The sequence below is a fragment of the Gasterosteus aculeatus genome, chromosome 7 (genome assembly GCF_964276395.1).
Source record: "Gasterosteus aculeatus chromosome 7, fGasAcu3.hap1.1, whole genome shotgun sequence".
Lineage (NCBI taxonomy): Eukaryota > Metazoa > Chordata > Actinopteri > Perciformes > Gasterosteidae > Gasterosteus > Gasterosteus aculeatus.
The window spans coordinates 25,912,286-25,937,472 of record NC_135694.1 but is presented as its reverse complement, the minus strand read 5'-3'; the positions used below and the strand labels follow the sequence as shown (position 1 = coordinate 25,937,472).

Genomic DNA, 25,187 nt, shown 5'->3' with positions numbered 1-25,187 from the left:
CAGGAGAGCGTGTGTATCCGCCATGTCTGCCGCCCGGTGCCGAATCCCGTAACAGTATTTTTTATGCATATGTGCGAAAGCACGGTGGTGTGCATTGAAGTGTGTGATTCCACTTTACACCCTTTCCAACACTAATTAAAACGTGACTAATTATCGCGTTGGGTGAAACTTTAACCAGCCGCCTGCTGAACGCTTCATCGCACAACACCTCTACTGAAATAGTTTGCCAACACTAAACTCTGTCAAACTAATGTTATAGAAATTAGTGCACATCAAGAAAAAGACTTCAAGTTGATAAGAAATTAACATAGGTTCATCTAAAAAGATGTGTTTATCCTGTTAATGTAATAAAAAGACCGGTTTTGGTATCTGGACAAAGTGCAAACAACCTTTCAGTAAAAACCTACAGAAATCTAGTTTACATGAAATGACACCGTTACCTAATGAACTTGCTAAAGTTTGAACGTTTATGTAGCGACACGAGGCGTGATGGATGGTTGAAGGCAATTCAATATTTTAAGTTCACCAGACAACGCCACCCTGGGAATTTCAGCCAGGGAATCGTTTTAAATCTTCCAAAAAAAACTAAGGGGAGGCACTCAGGTTCGTCGCAAATGAGACATTTAAAATTTAAAACACAATGTAATTTTATTAAATTAACGGTGTAAAAACCTCTTCACTCTGGAACAAGCAACGGGGGAACCAATCAGGGCAGAGACTTGATGGACGGTGAAACTAAGTGAAGCAACTCAAACATGCTAAACATAACGGACACCACCACCTGGGACACCAATCCGCCACCGCAGACTCAGCACCTGAAGGGGGGGGGGGGGAAGAAGACGAGAGCAACAGGTTTCAAATAAAAAACTAAACCAAAACTGAAAAAATAATTACATTTAACCAAAAATACGAATAAAACACCGACAAACTGCTTAAACAAAATCACAAAATAAAGAAAACTACAAATAAAAGGATCCAAACAAATGAGTAAGGCCGGTCTCCCGTACAGTTAAAATGTGTCTTGACCCAGTTAGGAGGCCAAAACAAAGCAAACCCAAACAGGTTAAATACAGCTAAAAGCAAGGCAGACCTAAATGGGGTTACTTTAACCAACAAAGAAAAGCAGTTTAGCCAAAAGGCAAAGAAGCAGGGTTACTTTAACCAAGACAAGCAACTTGGCCAAAAGGCAAAGCAAATCAAACCCGAACAGGGTTAGTTTAACACGGTAAAGCAAAGCCGTTTGGGCAAAAGGCAAAGCAGCAGTGGTCTCTGGCAGGTTAGCGGGTGCAGAGCTGATGCTCAAGGATCCTTTGCCCTGCAGAGGAAAACAGACATTAGAGCCTCACTGTGGCTGGAGGAGGGAACTAAAGCCGCTGCGCTACATACCGGTCAGGACGCTTCAGACAATCAGCGTGGGTCGGAGGGATCGACGCTACCACGAGGATTACCAGCGTGGACATTGAGTGCATCAGGTGGAGATTAGTACGCAGCCATACCAGTGAACGTCTGGGACACAAAAGGAACTTAAATCAGCACTAGGCGGACAACGTGGGCGCGAATACAGTTGCTGCGGCGCAGCGTGAAAGACGCCAGGTGCTCTGAAGCCGCCTTCATGTCATGCGGCGATTGGCTGTGATCCAGACCCAGCTGAAAGTTATTAAGACCAATCACTGCATACTGCCACATTTAGCAACCTACAACTCCATCTTGATTTATTGAGCTTCAATACATCGCCGGCTAGAATTAACCGAAGTCACACGTTAAAGTTAAAATCACACGTGACCCTGCACGAAAATGGACGGACGTGAAGGTATTAGTGATTTCAATTTCAGTAGTGCTCGCCTGGCCTGCGACAACGCTATAATGTTCAGACACATGGTATGCCGCATAAATTACGCTCTCCGTGAACGCAAAGGCACCTCCCATTTCCATGCACATTCTGGTGGACGCTGACCTCTAGAGGAGACCGAGGGGACATCACTGCCACACGTGACCGTGCAGCTGCTGGTCACATGTGCAAGAGAGCCAAGGCCCACGTGCATGATTCTTCAAGATGGCATTGCTCATGTCTGTCCTCAATCAACTGTAATCCCAGATTAAATAGCACGTCCCTACAGCAGCGTCTGTGCTTTGATTTCTTTATTGGCTCTGAAGTTTCTCTCTCTCTCATTAAGCCTTTTGTTTATTCATAGATTTAATGCAATTAACACAATTCTCTTAACCCAGCACATTTTTTCATTTATTTATAAATTCATAAATCTACCTTGGTGGTTCCCCCTTTGTTGTCATGAGTGACACAGGGTAACTAACTGTATGTTCGTTGTGTAATAATCCCACCACTATAATTAGCAACTTGAGGGAATAGCCTGCAATGTATAAAAAGTAAGCTGGGGGCTTTTTATTTTTATCTGCTCGGCATGATGATGATGATGATGATGATGATGAAGCTGCCCGGTTGTATCATCCCTCTCCCCCTCCCTCCGCTGCCTCCAGTTTGTAGGTTACTGAAAGATTTCACCAACCGAAGATAAGAAGATTAGAGAGGAATTAATGGTATTCCTTTGTCATTATAGGAATAAATTGATATTTGGTTTTACGTAAATCAGAGGGTGGGGACGGCGGGGACTCGGAGCAAACGCCTCGTTGTCCCGGGACGTGAGCAGAGGGACGGAACGCAGAGAAGCAAACTCAGCCAGCACGATGCCTTTGCACTTGGAGCTAAGCACCGACTGAGGTTTACCATGTCAGAGGACATGAAAACATCTGGATGATGCACAAGTAGCCGGGTGCGTGCGTGCGTGCGTGGTGCACAATGAGTGCCGCTGGGACATGGACGTGCCAGTAGAGGACGAGGACAGCTGTGGCCATTCTCCCGGCGAGACACTGACGCAGTGGGAGGAACGTTTTGGTTCCTCTGGTCTTTCCAGAGCCCCGGCCTAACCATGAGAGTGGCCCTCCTGGCCTTCAGACTGGTGTGCCTGGCCTGGTTGTGGCCCGTCAGCAGCCACTATGCGAACAAGAGGAGGCACAAGGAGCAGTACGGAGAGAACACCAAGCTGAAGCATGGAGGGTGAGCCAACGTCAGAATTCTCGGATGGTACTTTGTTGTAAATTTGGAGCAGCTTCTGCTGTTGCTTTTTTGATTTCGGAGATTTTTGTAGCTAGAACATGGAAAGGTAGGTTCAGGTGATCTGTGCATCAAGATCTCTTGTGTAATCTGTTCCATCAAATGATGTCCAGCAATTGTTCAACACATCATTAAAGTGCAATGCTCAGGAATTGGGACAGTTGAGGATTTCTAGGAGGACAGTAAATACAGTCAGGACTTTTAGAGCTGGAGACAAAAGAGGCGTCCGACCCATTTTCTACTCGGTTAGATCAATGAAAGAACTTTAATGTCCCCAGGACCGTTGGTTGTCATGACAGTGCTAAAGTCCAATTAACCATCACTAATTCCCTCGGCCCGATGTTAGTTCTACTACAAGTGCTAGTCTATGTTTGTAAGAGGAGCATGGAGATGGAGATGAGCTTCTAGGTTGAGCTGTTATTTGGTCTCTTTGCTTCTCAGACGAGTGGATCTTAAGATGAAAAAGATGGACAGCACCAAGTCTCTGCTTATTAAATCTGAGCAGCTGCTTCGGATTGAAGACCACGACTTTGCAATGCGGCCAGGATTCGGAGGTAAGTCACAAACCCAATTCATCCGTCACGGTATTTCTATGTAATATGCTTGTGCTTCCTTTTGCTTCTTTTTGGTCGTTTTAATAAACATGTGCTTTCCCGGTATGTAAGTGAGGTTAATATAGGTCACTGTGCTGTCGTTTGGTATTACGCTTCCAAAAAACCCCTCAGTGACCTAGATTGTCTGACGTGTGAGCCAATGACTGCAGGCAGTAGAACACATGAAATAATCTGAACTGCGTACTTAATTCTGTAAAAATAAAATCCCAATGTTTGAGGATATTCCAAACACTCAAACTGAAATGTTTAATTTTTGTCTGTATATATATATATATATATATATATATATATGTATATACTCAAAGCACAAATCAATCTTTCCCGTTTTCTAATTTCCCTCGGATTTAAAATGAACGGTTCCCTTTCAAATGGTTGCAGAATCACCGAATAGTTCAGACGTTTTCTTAATTCTTTCTGTGGATGTTTTCTCAGTTTGTTGATTTTGTCTTAGAGGTCGCAACATTCTTTTAACATGTGAGTTTTTTAAAAATATTTAAATATGCATTGTTGTACAAAAGTAATGACCTCAACAGGCAGCCATTACGGGGTATTAATCCTGTGGCCAATTGAGACCTTCTGTATATGTACATTTCATCTTTGCAAACCACGAGGAGCAATGTGTGTGTGTTGGATCAAATGTTTTGTAAAACCCTTTATTTTCTACGCTCCTGTGTGAGTACAACATGGTTTTCTTTTTGTAGGTGTACGACCTCTATGAGCTCCACTTTCTGTTGTTAACGCTTTGTCAAACTCTTTTAATGCCGGCGTCAAACATCACGTTTTGTTTTAAATGACAGTTAACGGAGTAGAAGAGTGGACCCTGGTAACAGAATCCCACTTTTGGGGATTGTTTCATACTGCGTTCCTCCTCGTATCCCTCAAGTCTACGTTTGCAATCCTGTAGCGTGAAGAAGAAATCAACAGGCCTACCTGTCAGTTATAATCCCTCCCATTTCACTACACTGTAATTGTAGACTGATGGTTTTAAGTGCTTTCCTTCATTAGATAATGGCACCGCCAGGACGGGATGTTTAGTACACATCATGCGTGACGAGTATTCTCAAGCCTTTTGATTAAACAAGGACCAAATAGACAACATGCATAGATGTAATAGTGTGATGTGGTGGTATTTGGTTTATTTAACAGACATGAGGGTTTGTTGCTGCTCGTCCTGCGGTTCAGTCCAAGATGAACCTCTTCGTTAACATCGCAGGCTCTTGGCTGTGATCTCGTTTGTACATTTTCTCCCAGAGCGGCTTCACTGCAGTGAATTAAAATGTCCACTGGTAGAATCGTGAGTGTCGGTGATTCCTTTTGTCGGTGCTCATGCCGGGACGAGCCCCAGTTGGAAGTTTGGCAGATAAAGAGATAAAGAGCGAAAACGGATGAGAACGAATGAGAATGTTTTGCCGATGTAACGATTACACAAGCGATAGTTGTACCCATGCAGGGCCACAGGCTACAGAACACAGGGCATGATGGGAAAAGCCTTTCACCGGATCTAAGAGCTGATTGGCTGTTCATTTTAACTATGTCTGTGTAATCGTAATGTTTAATGCGTTTAGGACAGTTAATTAAGGGTATTCATAAATAACCAGTAGCTAATAACAACGTGGTTCACCAAACCAACAGAGATAAAATGCCAAATACCCACATTTATACAAAACATACATAAATTAGTTAGAATTTCTTCTTTATTCATTATCATTTAGCCTTGCCGTTGTGGCTTGTGTACACCTTTTATACTCCTTGGCCAATGCAGTGTGTCATAATGTCACATATTCGCAGATTTGAATATATATTCTTAAAACATATATTTGTAGATTCTCTGAAATACCCAAATGTTTAACAATATGGTTTTGTTACTTAAAGCTTCTCCACAAAAAGAAAAGTTTTGTAATTGCTGGGATGAGATGAGGCCAGAGGTGTTACGTAAGAACTGTCTGCTGCGTGTAACTCACCAGGTGACGTTGAAGCGACACTGATTGTTATTAGAAAAAGATATAATAACAACTCTAACCTCCACCAGCATGACGTCAGGGGACCGGCTTCCATCCAACGACGTAGTTCCCGTCCTATAGCCCGGTAATGGGATTTACACATTAATAATCTCTGGCAGATGTGCAGATGTATGATGCATGATGGGTCTGATCCTATTGTTCCTCAAAGCCGATCCAGCATAACCTTTGATCTTTTGCAGGTTCGGCTATTCCTGTCGGCATCGACGTCCAGGTGGAGAGCATCGACAGCATATCTGAAGTGAACATGGTACGCGCCTCCGCGGTTCCTGCAGATAGTCCACCGACGTTATAAAGCTGCCGTGTTTGAGGTCGTTGTTGCGTTTCTTTTTGTATTTTTTCCAGGACTTCACCATGACTTTGTACCTGAGGCACTACTGGCAGGACGACCGCCTGGCCTTCCCCTCCAGCAGCAACAAGAGTCGCACCTTCGACGCACGTCTGGTGAAAAAGATTTGGGTTCCTGATGTGTTCTTTGTCCACTCGAAGCGCTCTTTCATCCATGACACGACCATGGAGAACATCATGCTGAGGGTTTTTCCTGACGGCAATATCCTCTACAGCGTTAGGTAAAAGAAAAAGGGGTTTCTTTTTCAGTTGTTGATAATCAGTAGCTCCTCTTTTGACATCTTACTGGCTGGTCGTCTAAGATTAAGATTAATGTAAGCGGCTTGATTACTGCTTACTGCTTGCGCTGAATCGCCTGACTCATGCTGGTGTTTCTTTAACTGTAAGCTGTGTTTCAGGATCACTGTGACGGCGCTTTGCTCCATGGACTTCAGCAGTTTCCCTCTGGACACACAGAATTGCTCCCTGGAGCTGGAGAGCTGTAAGTAGCAAACTGCGGTCCTCTTTTTAAGCGTGTTTATTTTGTGGCAAAAAGTGCACCAGAATGTGCTTCACTTAATGGGCTTAGTAGTTTTCCTGGGAAAGATGTTACACAACCTGTGATGCACTGATTTGTGGTTTAAATGCACCGCCGCTGATACTGCAGAGCTTACATATTTAACCTATGTCCAGATACACACACACACGCACACTGCACAGCTCTAAGTGCATTTTCATACTTCCACACACAGTGGCCGTGGCCATCTTCTTTTTGCAAGGAATAAAAAAAACATAATCCTCAATAAAGTCAATCTCTGACCATTTATAAATGTCTGCTTTTGCTTCTAGTGCAGGATTTACTTTGGGATTCTGTCTTTCATTCTATTCTTAACTGGAATTTGGTCCAAACTGTCAATAGATGGGATTACTTTCTCTGTGTTCTTGTCTCTCTGGCCCGCTTATCTCTTCATCTCTGTCTGTCTTAAATTGTTACATGGCCGGAGCCACGGATCGTGATCTCAGAGGAGAGCCGGGACGCCCCTTTCTGTGCGCTCTCCCCTCTGCTCTGAGAAAATCATCCATGAGTCTCCAGAGAGGCAACGTGTCCCTTTTCTCCTCTCTCCTGAAGATGCTTACAATGAAAACGACCTAATGCTCTACTGGAAGAACGGGAACGATTCGTTGAGGACCGACGAGATTGTGCTCTCTCAGTTTTTTGTTGAAGATTTCCAGCCTTCCTTCGGTCTCGCCTTCTACAGCAGCACTGGTACGTGAGGTTCCCGTGTGCAGGACTACATTTGATTTACCTTCACACCTTCTGGTTGCCTGGTCAGTGAGAACAACCATGACCGAAGCCTTGAACTATCGCGTGGAACATGATAACGTCCCTTTTCAGGGCTCTTCCACCTCAATGAATCAACTCTGATTAACTCTGTGACAAAGTATCAGTAAAGTCTAAACTTCCTGAATTCTCCCTTTTTAAAGACACAGTCTGAGCGTTTTCATGCTTATTTCCGTCGCTCTCACAGACACGGTGGGTGTTTCTCAAAGTCACGGTTGCTTCCTTGGTGGGTGCATCATGAGCACGGAGGATTACCTGCATTCTTGAAAATCTTCTGAAAAGAGGACTCAGACCGTAGTGGAATTTTGAAGGATCTCGGAGTGCAAAACTCGGCTGAAGGGCGCATCCTCGGCTTTGAGAAACCGGCCTTTACATGTCTATGTATGCCTGTCTCACTATAAAGCTCCCACTAGCCTAGCTTAGCATCATGAGCGGAAGCCAAAGGGAAAGCATGGGCCTTTTTATTTACAGTATTCAAATGTGATTTCACATTCATTCTGTGTAATGCTTTATTAGCATTATGTGATGAAATGTGATTTCATATTCTCAGAGTAAATGTTGTTGTGTGGACTCATTCACGCTAAGACCCTGTTGTTTAACTAGAACGATCTGCCCCAGGTAATATTAATTTTCACGTCTGAGTTTGTACTTTCTGTTCACCTATCTCTCTTTCGTCCAGGCTGGTACAATCGGCTCTACATTAACTTCCTTCTCAGGAGGCACATCTTCTTCTTCATGCTTCAGACGTACTTCCCCACCATGCTGATGGTGATGCTGTCCTGGGTGTCTTTCTGGATAGACAGGAGGGCCGTACCAGCCCGTGTCTCTCTGGGTACTGAGACCGTGTGTCGGTGATACATGTTGAGAGATTTATTAAAATGATACAGTGTAACAGTTGTCATCCAAAATATGTGCGTCATTTTGTCTAGTTATATTTAGAGGATTACTTTGACGTTTTGTCAAAGATCATCTTTCCCCTCAAATTTGGGTATTTTATTGCAATTCAGTGACAATGTTTATCCAAACAATGGATGTTACTTGTGAGAGGACCTTATAGAATGCATGATGTGTTGTGTATCCAGGCATCACCACGGTTCTGACCATGTCCACCATCATCACTGGTGTGTCAGCCTCTATGCCGCAGGTGTCTTACGTCAAAGCTGTAGACATCTACCTGTGGGCAAGCTTCTTGTTTGTCTTCCTGTCTGTCATCGAGTACGCTGCTGTCAACTATTTCACCACAGTGGAGGAGATGAAGAAGCTAAAGAGGGCAAAGGTCATTCTCACTCACTTTTTTTTGTGCCTAGAATAACATTTTTGAACCAGAGAATAACCTCCTCCTCTTCTGCCTCCGGCTCCACAGATCCCCAACACCTTCGATGCCACTGAGGCGATGGCCTTCGATGGCTGTTTCCATGACAATGACATCGACATGACGTCCTTCACGGAGGTTGCCAGCACCCCGAACACAGAGAGGAACAGCCAGTCTCGAAACTCCACCGTATCCGGGCCCGCGGAGGGAACCAGGCTGCGCCGCAAGAACCCGGTGAAGCAACACCTGAGCTTCATCATGAGCAACAGCTACATGATCGACTCGTACTCCAGAGTCATCTTTCCCATGGCTTACCTGCTCTTCAACATCATTTACTGGAGTTTGTATGCGTAGTGCAGGAACTGTGCAGCAGAATAAACAGTATTCATTATTGGCTATTTTCACCATAACAGTGTAACACCAACAAGCTGATGGGACATGAACTCACGTTTGACGATGGACATGGACGTCTTGTGTCTTCACACTGGAGTGTTTACTTGTGTTTTTGGTGAAAATATAAGACAATTGAATGGTTTTTATTTTTGCAGATGTTTGCGTGAGTTTTTGCTGGTTTTATAAGAGAAAAGGTTTTATTCTGTAATATATAATATATTGTAGTTACTGATTAGACTCGATTATCAAATTGTACAAATACTTAACATTGTTTTGAAAAATAAATGAATGATCATGTGTCCTGCTAAACGTTTTCTGACAAAGTGTACTTTACTGAATTTATCGTGGGCGGCAAACATGCATTAACATCAATGTGATGTAAATGTGTTTAGCCACAGACACATCTGTGTGTGTGAGAATCACACACACCCTTAAAATACACTTTCAGCCAGGAGCAGGTTTGTCTGTAACCTAAGAAAGAAAACATGTTCATTTATGTGAGGAACTGCTGAGTGAAGCCCCCACAGCTACACAGAGCCGGTACATTATGACGATTTAATGAGTATTTTTAATGCAAGATAATCATAATGGATTAATCTTTAGTAAATTAGTCATTACTGGCAGTTGTAAAATTATCTTTACATATTCTAATGTAGCTTGTATTTGTTTTAACCGTGCTCCTACTTTTGTGGCTTCTTCATTGTCAACATTACAATACTCTTAAATGAATGAGCGTGACTGTCAATTTGCATGAATCATTTTTAATGGAAGTGTACATATTTCACGTTTATACATAAAGTCGACGAAAATGACAATCGCTATTACTAGAAGCATGTTTCATTTGAATGTGGTGTGAGGGGCCGTACGACCCTCACATCTGGAGCACACATTGCTTCCATAGCACTCCGTTATATATATATATATATATATATATATATATATATATATATATATATATATATATATATATATATATATATATGTATATATATTGATCTTTAACTAAACTGTTTGGGTCTGCTCGGCCCTCACTGCTTCCCAACACTCTCACATATGAATACGAAAACCTGGCTTTAGTTTATTGGTGTCTTCCTTTTCTCCTCCTGGTGTACAGATAGAGAACCGCACTTATCCTTTTTTTCTGTTTCGTACTTCATCCAGTTGCCTTGTAAGTCCAGCCGGTACAGCATGGAATCTGTTTGGTAATTACTACACAATATGCTGTACCTAGTAGGGTTATCACTGCTGTTTTGACGGGAATACATAATGGTGAGTTTATAGATTAACAGGTTGAACAGGTTGATCCGTGTTTGTGTTTGTGTTTGTGTTGGTTGCCTTTCCAGGGTGTAACTTTAAACCTCATTCTTAAGAGTCACAACATGGCTGTGAATAGGTGCGTTGTTGTCGGTGGCGTGTGGCACTCAAGCCCCTCCCCTTTCCACAGTCCTGTGAAGCAGGTGCATAACTGGATGGACGCATTGTGTTAGTGCGTGGATTATTGTGACGCAACAGTAAGTGTTCCAACAGCGCGCTGTAAATGACACTGAGAGCTCTGCGTCTGAGGACACTCCCCGAGGCGCGCCTTTCCTGACAAACAAAAGAAACTGGAAAAAAAGAAGAAAAATCAATTCCTTTCAAAAGCTTCTGGGACATTATCATTATTTGGAAGGATAGGACGGCACAGAGGGCCCTTCTTCGTCGGGTCTAAAGCCAATTAATTCTCTGTTCCAGAGGTGGACGATCGTTGCCGGGCCGAGGTAAAGTAAATGTATGCCACATCCACCTGCTGACGTTTCAAAGGGCGTGCCACACGCGCATGTGTCACCTGTAGATCCTGGACGAGAAAGCCAAAAGGGAACTGGCACAACAGCCTGACACAGAAACAATGAGGAAAATGCACGCCTGATGTTTCTGGTTTGTTTTAGTATTTGGCCACGGAAAGCTATGTTTCGAAAAAATGAAGACGCAAGGATGAAAGCTTGGGGGGTTCAATCGGATGGATCTTCAAGTCGGCACGTGTCCGCGTCCTCTGTCAGGTACTGTGAGATGTTAGTGTCTCCTTTCCTTTAAGTGGGAATCACTCAGAAATCCCTGCTGAATCTGATTTGAATTTGAAGTAACTATTATTATTATTCTTTTATACGAAGCCCTGATCTAATATCTTTAAAATATCTGTTGTTGTTTGTTTGTTTGTTTTCGTCTTTGTCACAGTATCTTGCTTCATGTTGAAATAGGTGTGAATATATGGCTGTTAGTGAATGCTTGTTCTTTAACCCAACACAGTATTAAGTGCTGTGAGAGACAGAAACACTGTGGTGACATGATGCTGCTGAGGTTCCATGAAGGGGCTGTAAAGCCAGGGAGGATACTGACATCATCAGACATCTTGATTTGTATAGTCAAAGCCATAAAGATCCTCTTCTCAGGCACCGTTGGTTTAGGGAATAACTGCAGCCTCAGCTGCTTCCATCTCACTGATGGAGGCACTTTCATTTGCTCTATTCTCCCTCAACGCTTGTCTGAATGTTTTCACCCACTAAACTTCATCTGTTTTTAAGCGTTTTGTTTACTGCTCCATTTATGTGAATCCTGAGGTAAAGTCTTTTTCTTTATGACCACAATAAGCCACTGGGGTAGAAAAGCAGTACACGAGCCTTACTTTCACTGCTGTTTTCATCACTGCATCATATTACATTACATATACATTCATCACATTTTATGAGTCAAGCACTGAGCAGGTACCAGAGTTCAGAGTTGTGAGTGAAAGTCTTTATCAGAGCAGAACAGCAGAGCTTCATAAAAATGTAAACACCTCTGAAAATCTCTGGTCTGAGCAAACATTCACCGTTTGTTCACGGAAAGTGTGCGTCTGTACAGCGCAATACGTACTACTCTCCATTGCACTTTCCCCGAGCCGTGACAAATGTGTTTGTTCACTTGTACTGCGGTCTGATGAAACGGGGTGGTTCTGAGCAGGAATGTGTTTAATGTTTGATTTAGAATCGTTATTTGCCATTATACGTGGTAAATAGAAAGCCTTTATGACGTAAATGCAGGATATGCCTACAGCGTCCATGCACATAGGTGTGGCGAGAAGAGGTGTGTGGGATCGACCCAAATTTGTGTCAATAGAGCAGTGTTTTCATTTCAAAATGGACCTTTGGGGAAACCGTTGACATGAGTGTCTTTGTTATACTGCAGAGCGATGAAGCCAGGCATCAAACATCTACGCTGGTTGCACATACTTCCTCTGGTGGTCCTTGTGGCAGGTATGACATAAGCTATGACGGGTCACAGCGTTGCAGACAAGGGAGCAGCTCCTATTTATAAACCGCATTGTCTGCAATGGCAGAATGTTACAGACACGTGTGAATATGTTGAATGGCCTCGCTCATAAGTAGAGGAACCTGTTATTCTGGAATGCTTGTTGACCACTTGAAAGATCACAATGCTTTAACTTCTTTATAGAAGGATGGGGTAAAATTGGACTAAGAGTAACTAACTGTAAAACATTCTGGAGTAATTCAACAACTGCAAAACATACATATTGACAGTGGCCCTGAAGTGCAAATCACTATGGCAAATAAGAAAACAAGAGCAAATAGGAAAACCCAACGACAAATAAGAAAGCACAATGGCAAATAGGAAAACACAACGACATTAACTTCTTACGTAAAGGGTCGGGCCTTTCTAGACGGACTGTCTGTCTTTTAACCCTCTCAGTCCGAAGCCTTTCGCCGGCGACGGAAAGTGACATGGAGGATTCAAATTACCGTGACTCCTTAACTATTTGCACAATCGACGTACTTCTAACAGATTCTGAAAGCTGAGAAATGCCGCTTTCTAGATATTATGGCAATAAAGACATCAGTGGTGGGACAGCTTGTGATGAGGGGTGGAAGTGAGCGCAGCAGGAGAGCCGCGGCAGAAAGTCACAGAGAGATGTTTTACGAGTGTCTTCAAAGTGTTAAAAGTGTCCTACTAGTGTTTCACCATTGTTTTACCCGTGTTTTGTTGTTCAATTATATTTAGGTGTTGTAAATAAAAGTAAATAAAAACGGGGGGAGGGGGGACTGCCGGATGCTGCGGGCGACGGAGGGTAGCGCCGACGGAACGGCTGACGCGGCTCGGGGGCCGGAGTCGATTCCATTGCGTGAGGAATTGGATGCGTGCCGGCAGTGCGTGACCAAATTGCGTTACTGTTACGCTCATTGCGTGACACTTGAGAGCCCTGTATCATTTCCTGGTAAAAGACAGACAGTCTGTCCAATCAGGAGAGTCCGTCCTCTGCTAGATAGGCCCTACCCTTTCCGTAAGAAGTTAATGTCGCTGTGTTTTCCTATTTGCCGTTGTGTTTTGCAATTCAGGGTCACCGTGCATGTTACACATATTAGCATACATTATGTTGTGTTTGATGGGTTTTTTTAATTATTTATCCACCAATTACTAATGTATTGTAGAATTGTCAGTCCAACCTATATGAGCAAGCCTACACTGATTATGACTAGATTGTTTGCCATAATAATCACAGTTAACTAGGTTAATATTCATTTGGAATTTGGACTTTGATTTTCTCATGTTTAGATTGAAAGTAATGATTTTCTCTTTCACACCAACAGCACAGGCTTCCTGTAATGAGACCTCTGCTGCTCCTTCCCCTCCATTCATTACTACTGAAAATGTCTCGACATCCGGTAAAAGCTGACAGAATCATCTCACACACTGAGATACCAGACATATCAGCAATGCTACTTGATGACTCTAGTTTATAAAATTATCAAAATGATCGTTCATTTTACTTGAGGATGGATGGACGTATAGTGATGGTTTTACATGTAGAATATAACTAGTGTATAAGTATATGTTATTTTACAATTAGAATCATCCCAACCTGAAGCTATTATGAACGTTGATCTTAAATTGTCCTTTACGGTCAGTTAAAACCACATTCTGTCTTTCTTTCTTACGACAGCGCACTACTTTCTTGACGTCACTGTGGATGCAGATGTACAGAAGGACGAATCCCAAATCACTGCCTGGGTGTGTAAGCAGACCGGAAAATACTAAATAAATAATGCACGTGTTGTGGGATTAAATATCACGTCTCTTCTGTTCATTTCAGCTAAGCCAGGTGTTTCAAAACCAGCTGCAGAACTGTGTGTCTCCGGACCAGACAACAGTGGTACCAACATCTCCACAAAACACAACTACTTCAAACGCAACACAGCAAAGCCTTAACACAACTACAACTGCACAAAACACAACGTTACAGAGTAACAACGCAACTACAGCTGCACAAAACACAACGTTAGAGAGTAGCAACGCAACTACAGCTGCACAAAACACAACGTTACAGAGTAACAACGCAACTACAGCTGCACAAAACACAACGTTACAGAATAACAACACAACTACAACTCCACAAAACACAACGTTACAGAGTAACAACGCAACTACAGATGAGCAAAACACAACGTTACAGAATAACAACACAACTACAACTCCACAAAACACAACGTTACAGAGTAACAACGCAACTACAGATGCACAAAACACAACGTTACAGAATAACAACACAACTACAGCTCCACAAAACACAACGTTACAGAATAACAACACAACTACAGCTGTACAAAACACAACGTTACAGAATAACAACACAACTACAGCTGCACAAAACACAACGTTACAGAATAACAACACAACTACAGCTGCACAAAACACAACGTTACAAAGTAACAACACAACTACAGCTGTGTCAACCACAACGTTACAAAGTAACAACACAACTACAGCTGTACCAACCACGACGTTACAAAGTAACAACACAACTGCTGCAGAAACTACAAAGTTACAGAGAAATGTCACATCTACAGCTGCAACAACAACTGCAAGCACCACCACAACTCCACCTGCAACAACTGCAAGGACCACCACAACTACACCTGCAACAACTGCAAGCACTACCACAACTACACCTCTAACAACTGCAAGGACCACCACAACTACACCTGCAACAACTGCAAGCACCACCACAACTACACCTCTAACAACTGCAAGCACCACCACAACTACACCTGCAACAACTGCAAGCACCACCACAACAACACCTGCAACAACTGCAAGGACCACCACAACTACACCTGCAACAACTGCAAGCACCACCACAACTACACCTGCAACAACTGCAAGCACCACCACAACAACACCTGCAACAACTGCAAGGACCACCACAACTACACTTGCAACAACAACCACAAGCACCACCACAACTACACCTGCAACAACCACAAGCACCACCACAACTACACTTGCAACAACAACCACAAGCACCACCACAACTACACCTGCAGCAATACCTTTTTTTCTCAGCACCATCACCCCCCCCCCACCAAGGGGACTGACGCCGCCAAACGCGGTGCGCGTAGTTCGAGCAATTAGGAGCCCTGAGAGAAAAACCAGGTATTGTTGAACAATTTGTTATAGAAATAATGAAAGGCTGAATGGTCCTAACATTTAGATACCGTAGACAGCAGAGTGTATATATTTGATGTCATTAAAGACATATGTATTAGTTTTTATTTGATATTGTGAATAGGAGGGAAATGTTGTAATAAAATAATTATTTGTAAGTAGCAGGTCCTAGAAGTCCACACTGTACCAATAACCAGCTTTTGTGTGATTTGTTATATGCATGATTCAAAAGGATATTATTTATGTTGAGTCAACAGCGCACAATGCTGGTTCTATAAAATGTATTTGTTACAGTAGATAGCACAAGTAGAAATTGGTCATAGAGTCAGTAAGCACTTATGTCAAACTAATGTATTTAACCACATAAACCACAATGAGCAAATACCAGAGCAGCTAATCATGTAGCTACTTGAACATCACCTTGTATTAAAATGAGCAATGGTATGTTTTTTTGCTTATGAATTCAAATTCTTATTTTTGAGAAGATGACTGATATCTCCTCTCTAAAAAGTTATATCGACTTTGTTATCGACACCTCAATTGTGTCCCCAATTGGATTTTCAGAGCAATCAGTGGAGACAACTCGACTGGCCTATTTCAAGTAAGTTAATACTTAGATATATCTGTCAGTTACCGCGTGTGAATAAAAGAATCACATGACTCAAGATTCCTTCATTTGACAGGGAATTGAAGTTTCATGCGACATAAAGACTGTGATAATGTAAGTGAAATAAACTACAAACTATAATCTTGAAATGACCAAAGCGAGTGTAAAGCATCTGTTGGTTGACACCGACCTCGTACTTCAGACGCACCAACTGTTCTGTGACGCTGCGGCTGAAGCAGAAGGTCCCTCCGTGTTGTATCCTTCGGACGCTCTGCGCGGCCAGTAGAGCATCTCCTGACATCCACGTGGTGGGGAAAACAGCAGCAGGAATTAGTGAGTGTTACATGCTCTTAAATACATAATTACATAAGTAATTAGTTCCCATAATGCAATCAACCATCTGTGTCGTTGAACAGGTCCTCTACAAAATGGGTGCGATAGTGAAGCGCTTGGGAGTTGCGCGTATAATGGTCCATCTGGTGCAGCATGGTAAGATGGTTGTGTTTTCCCTTTGTCACCTTGAGATAATTATCTACAAAATAATCAGGTTTTTGCCTTTTCATTTCATTAGATAGCTGGCTGCCGTACTCTGTTTCTTCTTTTTAATAAAACGCGGTCGTCTTTCAACAGTGACTTGTCCGAGACTGCATATGTGGTTCCTCAGCGCAACTCATCTCACTGTGGTGCAGGTGAGCTCTGAACACTTCCATTAAATATTGTTGAAGCACAGAAAGTAAAGGTCGTATTAAACCCCGAAATGGTGAATCGACAATGTCAAAGTAGACATTTAGGACGTGTCACATAAGGTCTGAAGTATTGTTATGTGGATGTGGACACTTTCAGCAGATACAAAGCTAGAATAGTTTAAACACATAAGCAAATATAATTTCTCGATTTGTTGCTTGTCTGTATATGAACCCTTAAATAAAGTGCTAAAAACTGCAACTGCTCAGAAAAAAGGGGGCGTCAATCCTTCAGACGCCCCTGTGAGAAATCGCCTGACCACAAAAATAGCATTATTGATTTATACAAGCAAATTTCTGCATCTATGACGACTGTATGGTCAATTATTGTTCATATAACTCGTTTAACATTTGAAATTTAAATAATAGGCCTAAAGTGAGCTTCAAACCGGCTATGGATGACATCAATCATATTTCATACAGCCTGCGGTCCACACTAACATTTTAATGCATTTTAAACCAAAATGCTTTGACTTGGTTTCAGAGAACAACACCTGCAACTGCTCTGCTTACTGCGGAGGAACTAGTGAGTGTTTGTTTCCCCCTTGCAAAACATTCCTTCCTTCTACATAAATGTAGATTAATAAAGTTTCTTTGTTTTCAGATGCATACTACACTTTTCAAATATCAAATCAAGATTTGGAGATTAACGCCCTAACATTAATTTCATCGGTCATTGACATCGTAAGTTATCCATGCAAGTGTAAGCGTATGTTTCAGTGTATCTCTTTGATTGTCCATTTTGCATCACTGTTTTGTTGTAGTATCAAATTCTGATCTCTCGAATCTTTACAGCTGAATTTGCTGAAACAACATAAAAACTGTCCTCCGGAGTGAGTTTTGCCATTTAACTGCGCAGATTTCATTTTACATGAAGAAAAACAATTTTATCAAATTGTAAAATGAATTACAATTTTTGTTTTGTTTTTCGCTTTTTCAGTGTTAGTGTTGGATGCCCGTTGTCCATTCTTGCAACTGAATTCAAGGTAATGAGCTGTAGTTATATTGCCTGATCGATTGCCTTATTTCCTGTTTTGTAGTTTGACTATTTACTAAAGCAAAATGAATCCAACTTTGACCAGTACAATCAAGGAATTTTTTTGCAGTTATTTATTGTTTACTTATATGATAATATTATTATTATTTATCCTGATCATTACAGGAGGGATCCAATTAAGAAGTGTTGTGTACAGTTTTTTTTCTGAGTTACGCATTTCAATGAGGAAATAAGCCACTTGTCAAAAGATTTATGAAGTGCAATTTTGACACACTTAGAAGTTTCTTCATTTAATTAAAACAACTAATTGACCCTGTGAATGTTTCAATTATATAACTTATTTTATGATTTTTTTTCTACGACTTTTATTATGTAATTCCTGTGTGATTAATTGACCATTTCTCTTCAGGATGTCAATGTGGAATGTGAAATATCCGCAACAAAGTGAGTCTAATATTATTACTGCATTAAAATGTACCTACTAATGTGTTTTAACGGTGACTGAAATCTGTGTAATTTTTTATTTATTTTTCTTCAAAGCTGCACGGTGATTTTAGGCTTTCACCATGAGGTTCCTATTTGCAACTTGTCGACCGCCGTGTTGGGTTTGTTTTCTTCTGCGAAAAACCTCTTTTTCAACGGCCAAGTGACTCGAGCAGGTGTGTGTGTATTCCAAACACAATTTCCTACAATCAACAAAATGACTGCAGGCCTGCCCTGTAAAACCCTTCATTTGTGTTTTGTCTTGCATGTCACACAGCAATTTGTGGGAATTCAATAGTCAGCAACAGTCCACTAACATCCGGATTCAAGTGGACACGCCTTAACGTAGAGCCTGCTTCCTTTTGTGCGTCAATAGAAAACTCTGGCTTCCTCGATTGGTTTGTGTGATCTTCTCACCAACTTATCTTCTGCAGTAACTCCTGATTGCAATGGAGTTGACAAACGTTTAACGCTTGAGCTCAAATACTTTCAGCCTAAATATCAATTTGTCCCTTTTCTCTACAGTCAAGCTGGAAATGTGATTGTGCAGCTGGAGGAGCAGTGTGCTGCGGGTCTGCTTACCACACAAGGCCCAAATGTGACAAGCGCACAACCAAACACCACCAACGCCTCTTCAAACGTAACTTCATCCCCACTGGACACAACAGCTCGAGCCCCGAATGCCACCGACACTCCCGCTAGCGTCACCGCGTCAGGTTTGTCATCCCTGCAGCACTGTTTACAGTCCCGTTGCAGTACTTCCACCATCATGACACCCCTCCTAAAACTGTGTTGTGCCGCAGCTGAAGGCCAGGCCAACGCACTGCTCCAGCTCACCGGCGACGTGTCCAGGCTGAACTCCAGCCAGGTGTCTCAGCTGGTGTCTCAGCTGGAGGCTCTTCTGTCCGGTCCCAACGTCAGCCTGGCGCTGGGCAACACCTCGGTCCACATCGTCAGCAATCTGCTGGGAGCCTCTCCTGAGGTGCTGGCTGACTCTTCCAACAGGTTAAGGGATCAATTTATTTGACTTTTCTTTCGTCACTTCACACTGTTTTTGTATTGAACGTTTTAATGCAGGCCCATCATACTATGGAATAACTACATTTCCTTTACTGCTTAATGCTTAAATGTTTACATTTTGATGCATTATTTTTGATGTTTTGGATTTGACAGGGAGTGGTGATTAGAATGTAGCACAGAACATGCTGCTATTTACTGTAATTACCACAAGGATAACCTTCAATATCCTATTGTGTATACAATTATTCTGCTGTATTTTCCAAAATCATAGCGCTTCTTGGCGACCCAGTAGCAGATGTTCCAAGGTTATGATCGAGCGGGGAGGGGTTGGGACCATTGGGGTAAATAACTTGGCTCCATTCTATAATTCATAATTTTCACGATACCAATCCTTTTTTTTCATCAGGATTATAAGGATTGTCGATACTGTCGGGTTGAAGCTGGTTCTTGATGGAAAGGCTGAGACCCTTCTGTCTCCAGCTGTGGCTCTGTCTGCGAAACCAGCAGATGGCCGCAACTTTCAGGAAACCATTTTCTCCATCTCAGACCCCAATAATGTGCAGGTATGACATGAATAGCACAGTTCATTATATGTATCCCCGGACAGTCTTTACGTTGACCCTTTTAAGGGGACTCAAGCCCTATTTTGGGAAACCCACTAGACCAAACTGTTAATAAAGTACGTAAAGCAGTTTGTCCTCTATGTGCGAATGCTGCTTACACAAGAGAGCACCAGTTTTTACTCAACCTAATAATGTAATACACACTAATATATCAGTCACAGGGGACATTGTACTGCTGCATTGTTTGTATGCGGCGAAGTGGTGATAACAAGCGAGATCACCGCCGTCTCTGTTTCCGCACAAACCCACTTAATGAGATAAGTCAACCGCCGTCCTTTCATCACAAGGAAATTAAAAACATAATTTCTAAAGTTTACATACCTGCTCGACATTTCCTATGGTGACACCCAAGAAGAATTGCGTTGATCCGTAACAGTGATTTGCAACCAGGGGCGTCAGACAGACTGAGTAAGCCCTGAATGAAAAGGTGGAGTATAAAGTCGGTGGTGTTAAATAGTTGGAGAGCTATTCCGTCGTGTTCACTCTGGCCCCTGTGTGCTGCAGGTTCGTGGGAACCCCAGGCAGGGCAGGAGCCTGAGAGCCGACTCCTCCATCCCTCAGGGCTCCATCACGTTGCCCCCATCCCTCACACAGGGCCTGACCGTCGAAGAACAGCTGCTGGCCAACAGAGTCCAGTTCAATTTCTACCAGAAGAGCACAGTGTACCAGGTCCATACAATTTGACAGACGGACCATTCCAAGCGAGACATGTAGAGAGAGACAGACAGACCCCTGAGACGCTTGGATTTTGATCACAGAAATGTTGCATTGTTTGTAATTGTAGTTTTAAAATGACTGATTTTGTGTTCAGAAGGGAAACCACATTTAATATCGCACATGACTGTAACAATTTCTTTACAGGCAAACAACTCGTGTTTTTGTGTTGTCTCTAAATGTTCATGCAGGACAGTGCTTTGGGAAAGCGCAGACTCAACAGTGGGATCCTTGGAGCGAGTGTGGCCAACCTGTCCCTCGCAGACCTGCGGGACAATGTTACAATTAACCTGAGAAACTTTGAGCCGGTTCCAGTAAGTCCATTTGAAAAAAAAATGCAGTACTAAATACTATGGTAGTATGAGTATTGTAATGCAATCCTAATCAACAGCCAAATTAAATATTAACACATAACTTTTCCCTGCTAAATATTTTTTTCTTTCCTTCATAAACTACAGGCTAACTACGTGGCTGTATGCGTTTTCTGGGACTTCACATTAAATAGTACGTTTTTCTTCAATTTTTCTGTGAGATTTAATTAAATGTAAACAAAGGTGAAAATATGGTTCACCTGTGTTCTCCTCCGGCAGACCAATCAGGTGGTTGGAATCCAAGAGGCTGTGTACTCCAAAATAGCACAGACAGTGAGACCGTTTGTGGATGCAACCATTTGACAAGTTTTGCCATCCTGCTGGTGAGAAGATGATATTTTCTTTCATTTGTTTTTTCAGTTTTGTGAACACTCTTCTGTAACTTTGTTCTTTTTCTTACAGGACCTCTCCAGACAGCCTTTACTCAGTCGTGAACAGGCCACCATCCTTACTTTCATCACATATATTGGCTGTGGAATCTCCTCCATCTTCTTGTCTATCACCCTCCTCACCTACTTGGCCTTTGGGTGAGTCGTGAGAAAAAATACGATCATCCAACGCAGTCACAGTAACAACATCACACTACAATTCATACAATGGCAGCCCATAAAAACATCCAACATACGAGCCAATAAGGAGGCACTGCACTTTTTTTTACGGGAAACGTTTGTTGAGATAAGTCCGCTGAGATTCTTTGTCTTGTGCGATCCATTTGAACACCGCAGGAAGCTGCGGAAGGACACTCCATCCAAAATCTTGATCCAGCTGTGCCTGGCTCTGCTGCTGCTGAACTTGGTCTTCCTGGTGGACGCGTGGCTGGCGCTCTACCCAGACACCTTGGGCCTCTGCATCTCCACTGCCTGGTTCCTCCACTACTTCCTGCTGGTTACTTTCACCTGGATGGGACTAGAGGCCGTTCAAATGTACCTGGCCCTCGTGAAGGTCTTCAATAACCACATATCACGCCTCATGGTGAAGTTCTCGCTGGTCGGCTGGGGCGTGCCGATGATCGTGGTCATTATTGTCATTGCGATTGACAAGGACAACTACGGCCTCATCTCCTATGGAAGGTTTTCCGACGGCACTAGTGACGGCTTGTGAGTCTTCCCACAGAACAAAAGAACACAAACACCAATACACGCGAAATAAAGAAAGTAACCCTTTCATTCTCTTCCCTCCATTCTCCCACAGCTGCTGGCTGAAAAATGACATCGCTTTCTATGTAGCAGTGGTGGCATATTTCTGCGTTGTGTTTCTTTTCAACCTAGCCATGTTCGTTGTGGTGTTGGTGCAACTGTGCCGGATAAAGAGGCAGAACCCTCACAACGCGCACCACCGCACCACGCTGCAGGATGTGCGCAGTGTGGTGGGGATCATGATGCTCCTGGGCCTCACCTGGGGCTTTGCCTTCTTCGCCTGGGGCCCCGTTAACCTGCCATTCATGTACCTCTTTGCCATCTTTAACTCCTTGCAAGGTGAGTTGTGTTCGGCCTTGTAGAACTCACCTTTCACGTAAAATCTGAAGAAAAGGGAGGCTCAAGTGGGTTCAAATCAACCACCTACAAAAACTATCAAGCTGAATCACATGTGTGTGTTATTTAGCAGCAGAAAGCAGCAAAATAATTGAATAAAACATGGAAATATCACAAAGTCTGTCTAGTCCAAACTAGCTATTTAATAAAACAAACGTGAATGTGTATGTACAGTATATGACATGTATACTGCATATAGCTTTTCTGTTTCTTTTTTTCGTAGGTTTCTTCATATTTGTGTTGTACTGTGCGATGAAGGAAAACGTGAGGAATCAGTGGAGGACCTACTTGTGCTGCGGCAGAATGAGACTAGCGAAGAACTCGGGTTAGAGTTTCTTCACTTTACCTTCCACAGCTCAGGAAACTGTTGTTTCTTTCCGATTTTGTCAAATATGGACATTTGTTTCGTCTATATTATATACAACTGTATGTTACGTTTCACCTTTTGCCTTCATTTCTTTTCACAGAATGGAGTCGCACCGCAACACAGAAGACCGCGAAGAAGAGGAAGTCCCCTGGGACCCGAATGCCATCTCTTCGGTCCGCAACGTCCTCCAACAACTCATCCAGCTCCTCGTCCTACCTCGTCAGTGACTCCTCGGAGCTGATCAATGGCATCGGTAAGTGAAGTCTGTGCGAGTCAAAGCCAACTGACTTTTGAGATGTTTGGTCTCTCATTGCCAAAAGTGAAGACGACTGGACTTCTGATTCCTGCACTCGCACACAGAGGCAGGATCAGGCATGAAAACGGGTCAAGGGTGAAAAAGGTGAGAAGGATATTACCCCTCCTAGGGCAGGGGTTTTCAACTGGTTTTGTCCCAGAGATTTCTTCGAGTCATTCGTTGACGGGGGGTGGTAAGATAATACCGTCCATTTTACCGACTCGGTTCTTTGAATCTCGCTCAGTAAAATTAACGAATCTTTCTTCGAGTCATTCGTTGACGGGGGAGTTGGGTCAATGATTGAAGTCAGAATGCGTATCAGGTTGGCAGGTCTGCTTATTGATAGAACGGTGGACCACTGTACCTTCTGCCTCGTCAGTCCCCTCACCTCAAAATCGACCTCCTCAAAAACGGTAGCGTTAGCTAATCATTTTACACCGGAACTTTAGCTAGCTGGCCAACGTCGCGTTCTCTCCTGCTGTGTTAAATGACTCAATTTATCAAGCTGTAGCTAACGTTAGCTAAGTCTATGTCAACAAAGCTCCTGGGTAACTTAACTTGGATATACCAGAAAATATTAAAACCATCACTCACCCTGTTCGCAATTCACTGAATCTCGCGCTCCCTTCTGACACGCGCACCTGTTCGCAGTTTTTTCAACCTGCCCAACTTACGATGAAAGAGGGTTCTCATCCATCCACGAACAAAATAAAAATAAATAATGCCGTGTCTGTCCTACAGGCAGCCCATTTGAAGACAGAGGGATCACAGCAAACGAAGACCCCACAACGGACGTGGTCCTCAACGAGATCAACAGCCAGTACAGAAACCAGCAGGCGCCCTGATCTGAAGAGTGCAATTTGTTAAATGTGAAGAAAGAGCGAGAGGGCAGCTGGGTCATTTGTGTTCATTTAAATAGAATAAGTTTCATTATGTGTGCGCGGTATAACGATTCAGCTAGCATACCGTGTCGGAATTCCTCGCGGTGTGACTGTACTCGGTGTTTAGCCATAACTCCTGATTTATCCTTTTGTCGGGCAGTAAATATCGCAGTGGAACCGTGCAGGAGCTAATTGACTTGGCTCTATAGAGTCATGGTTATAACATTTTACAACAATTAATAACACGCAGCAAAGGTGGCGACACCAGCAGCCACAACAACTATAACGCTAACAGGCTAATGAGCCAACTCGCTAACAGGCCGGCTAGTTGTGAGTTGACCAGCGAGCGGTGAACATCTGTCCAGGTGGCCGGCGGGTCCTTTTGTTGTCAATGAATGTTTACTCGAAAAGAAATAGCGTCACACCAATTACAGTTAAATTAATTTTGGACTATACCGAAATTAGTGCATATTCCTACGGTGTGCCTCGGATGATTTCTTTGACGGTGACGTGAAAGAATTCCAACCGTTCAATGAGAGCACTTGAATCTACTTTTGAAACACTTGCAGAGAATGTTAGTATAAAGTAATTTATGTCCTTTCGGTCTGCATATCATGTGTATTGTACAACTTACCTACATTATTAATGGAAATTGATTTTTGCACTATATTAATATGCAATTGTATTTGCACAAGGAACTTCAAAAACATTTTTACAGTGAGATTACATTAAGGAGTCAGATCTCAATGGATACAAGTTGGGTTAATTACTTTGTTGTAAAATAATTTTAGGAATTCATTCTTTGCAAATGATTGTCTATTCAACAATGTGCTGAGAAAGCAAAAAAGGAGAGAGCACAGCATATTCCACCGATTATTGAATATTAATTTTAGAACATGTGTTTAAATAAAATGCTATTGTGGTGTAATACTATACTGGTTTACATC

General features: G+C 42.7%; 2 protein-coding genes and 1 long non-coding RNA gene across 4 annotated transcripts; 2 read left to right on the top strand and 1 right to left on the bottom strand.

Moving 5' to 3' along the window:
- Positions 1-881: 881 nt before the first annotated feature.
- Positions 882-1,932, bottom strand: LOC120822964 (uncharacterized). Its single transcript, XR_005712759.2, has 2 exons — positions 1,387-1,932; positions 882-1,315 (listed from the first exon to the last, which is right to left on the bottom strand). It is a non-coding gene; the product is annotated as an uncharacterized LOC120822964 (long non-coding RNA).
- Positions 1,933-2,485: 553 nt separating this feature from the next.
- On the top strand, positions 2,486-9,442 carry gabrr3a (gamma-aminobutyric acid type A receptor subunit rho3a). Its single transcript, XM_040182965.2, has 9 exons — positions 2,486-3,070; positions 3,569-3,681; positions 5,942-6,009; positions 6,105-6,328; positions 6,506-6,588; positions 7,216-7,353; positions 8,108-8,260; positions 8,511-8,704; positions 8,792-9,442. Exons 1-9 carry the CDS (start codon positions 2,943-2,945, stop codon positions 9,092-9,094), a joined length of 1,404 nt encoding a protein of 467 aa, XP_040038899.1. The 5' UTR covers positions 2,486-2,942; the 3' UTR covers positions 9,095-9,442.
- A 1,171-nt stretch (positions 9,443-10,613) lies between these two features.
- On the top strand, positions 10,614-25,173 carry LOC120822437 (uncharacterized). 2 transcript variants are annotated; one of them, XM_078106731.1, is made up of 31 exons: positions 10,614-10,890; positions 11,059-11,169; positions 12,335-12,402; positions 13,753-13,827; positions 14,106-14,173; positions 14,256-15,595; positions 16,172-16,208; positions 16,291-16,328; positions 16,417-16,547; positions 16,631-16,703; positions 16,845-16,903; positions 17,442-17,483; positions 17,562-17,641; positions 17,753-17,790; positions 17,898-17,943; positions 18,364-18,398; positions 18,495-18,613; positions 18,715-18,835; positions 18,963-19,153; positions 19,241-19,442; positions 19,864-20,020; positions 20,585-20,749; positions 20,986-21,108; positions 21,253-21,298; positions 21,385-21,488; positions 21,568-21,692; positions 21,891-22,262; positions 22,357-22,640; positions 22,921-23,022; positions 23,165-23,317; positions 24,101-25,173. In XM_078106731.1, the coding sequence occupies exons 2-31, from the start codon at positions 11,078-11,080 to the stop codon at positions 24,202-24,204; spliced, it is 4,590 nt and encodes a 1,529-aa protein (XP_077962857.1). In that variant the 5' UTR covers positions 10,614-10,890; positions 11,059-11,077; the 3' UTR covers positions 24,205-25,173. The 2 variants fall into 2 exon arrangements, with proteins under 2 accessions (XP_077962857.1, XP_077962858.1); XM_078106732.1 differs by having other exon boundaries at positions 10,614-11,169.
- Positions 25,174-25,187: the final 14 nt, after the last annotated feature.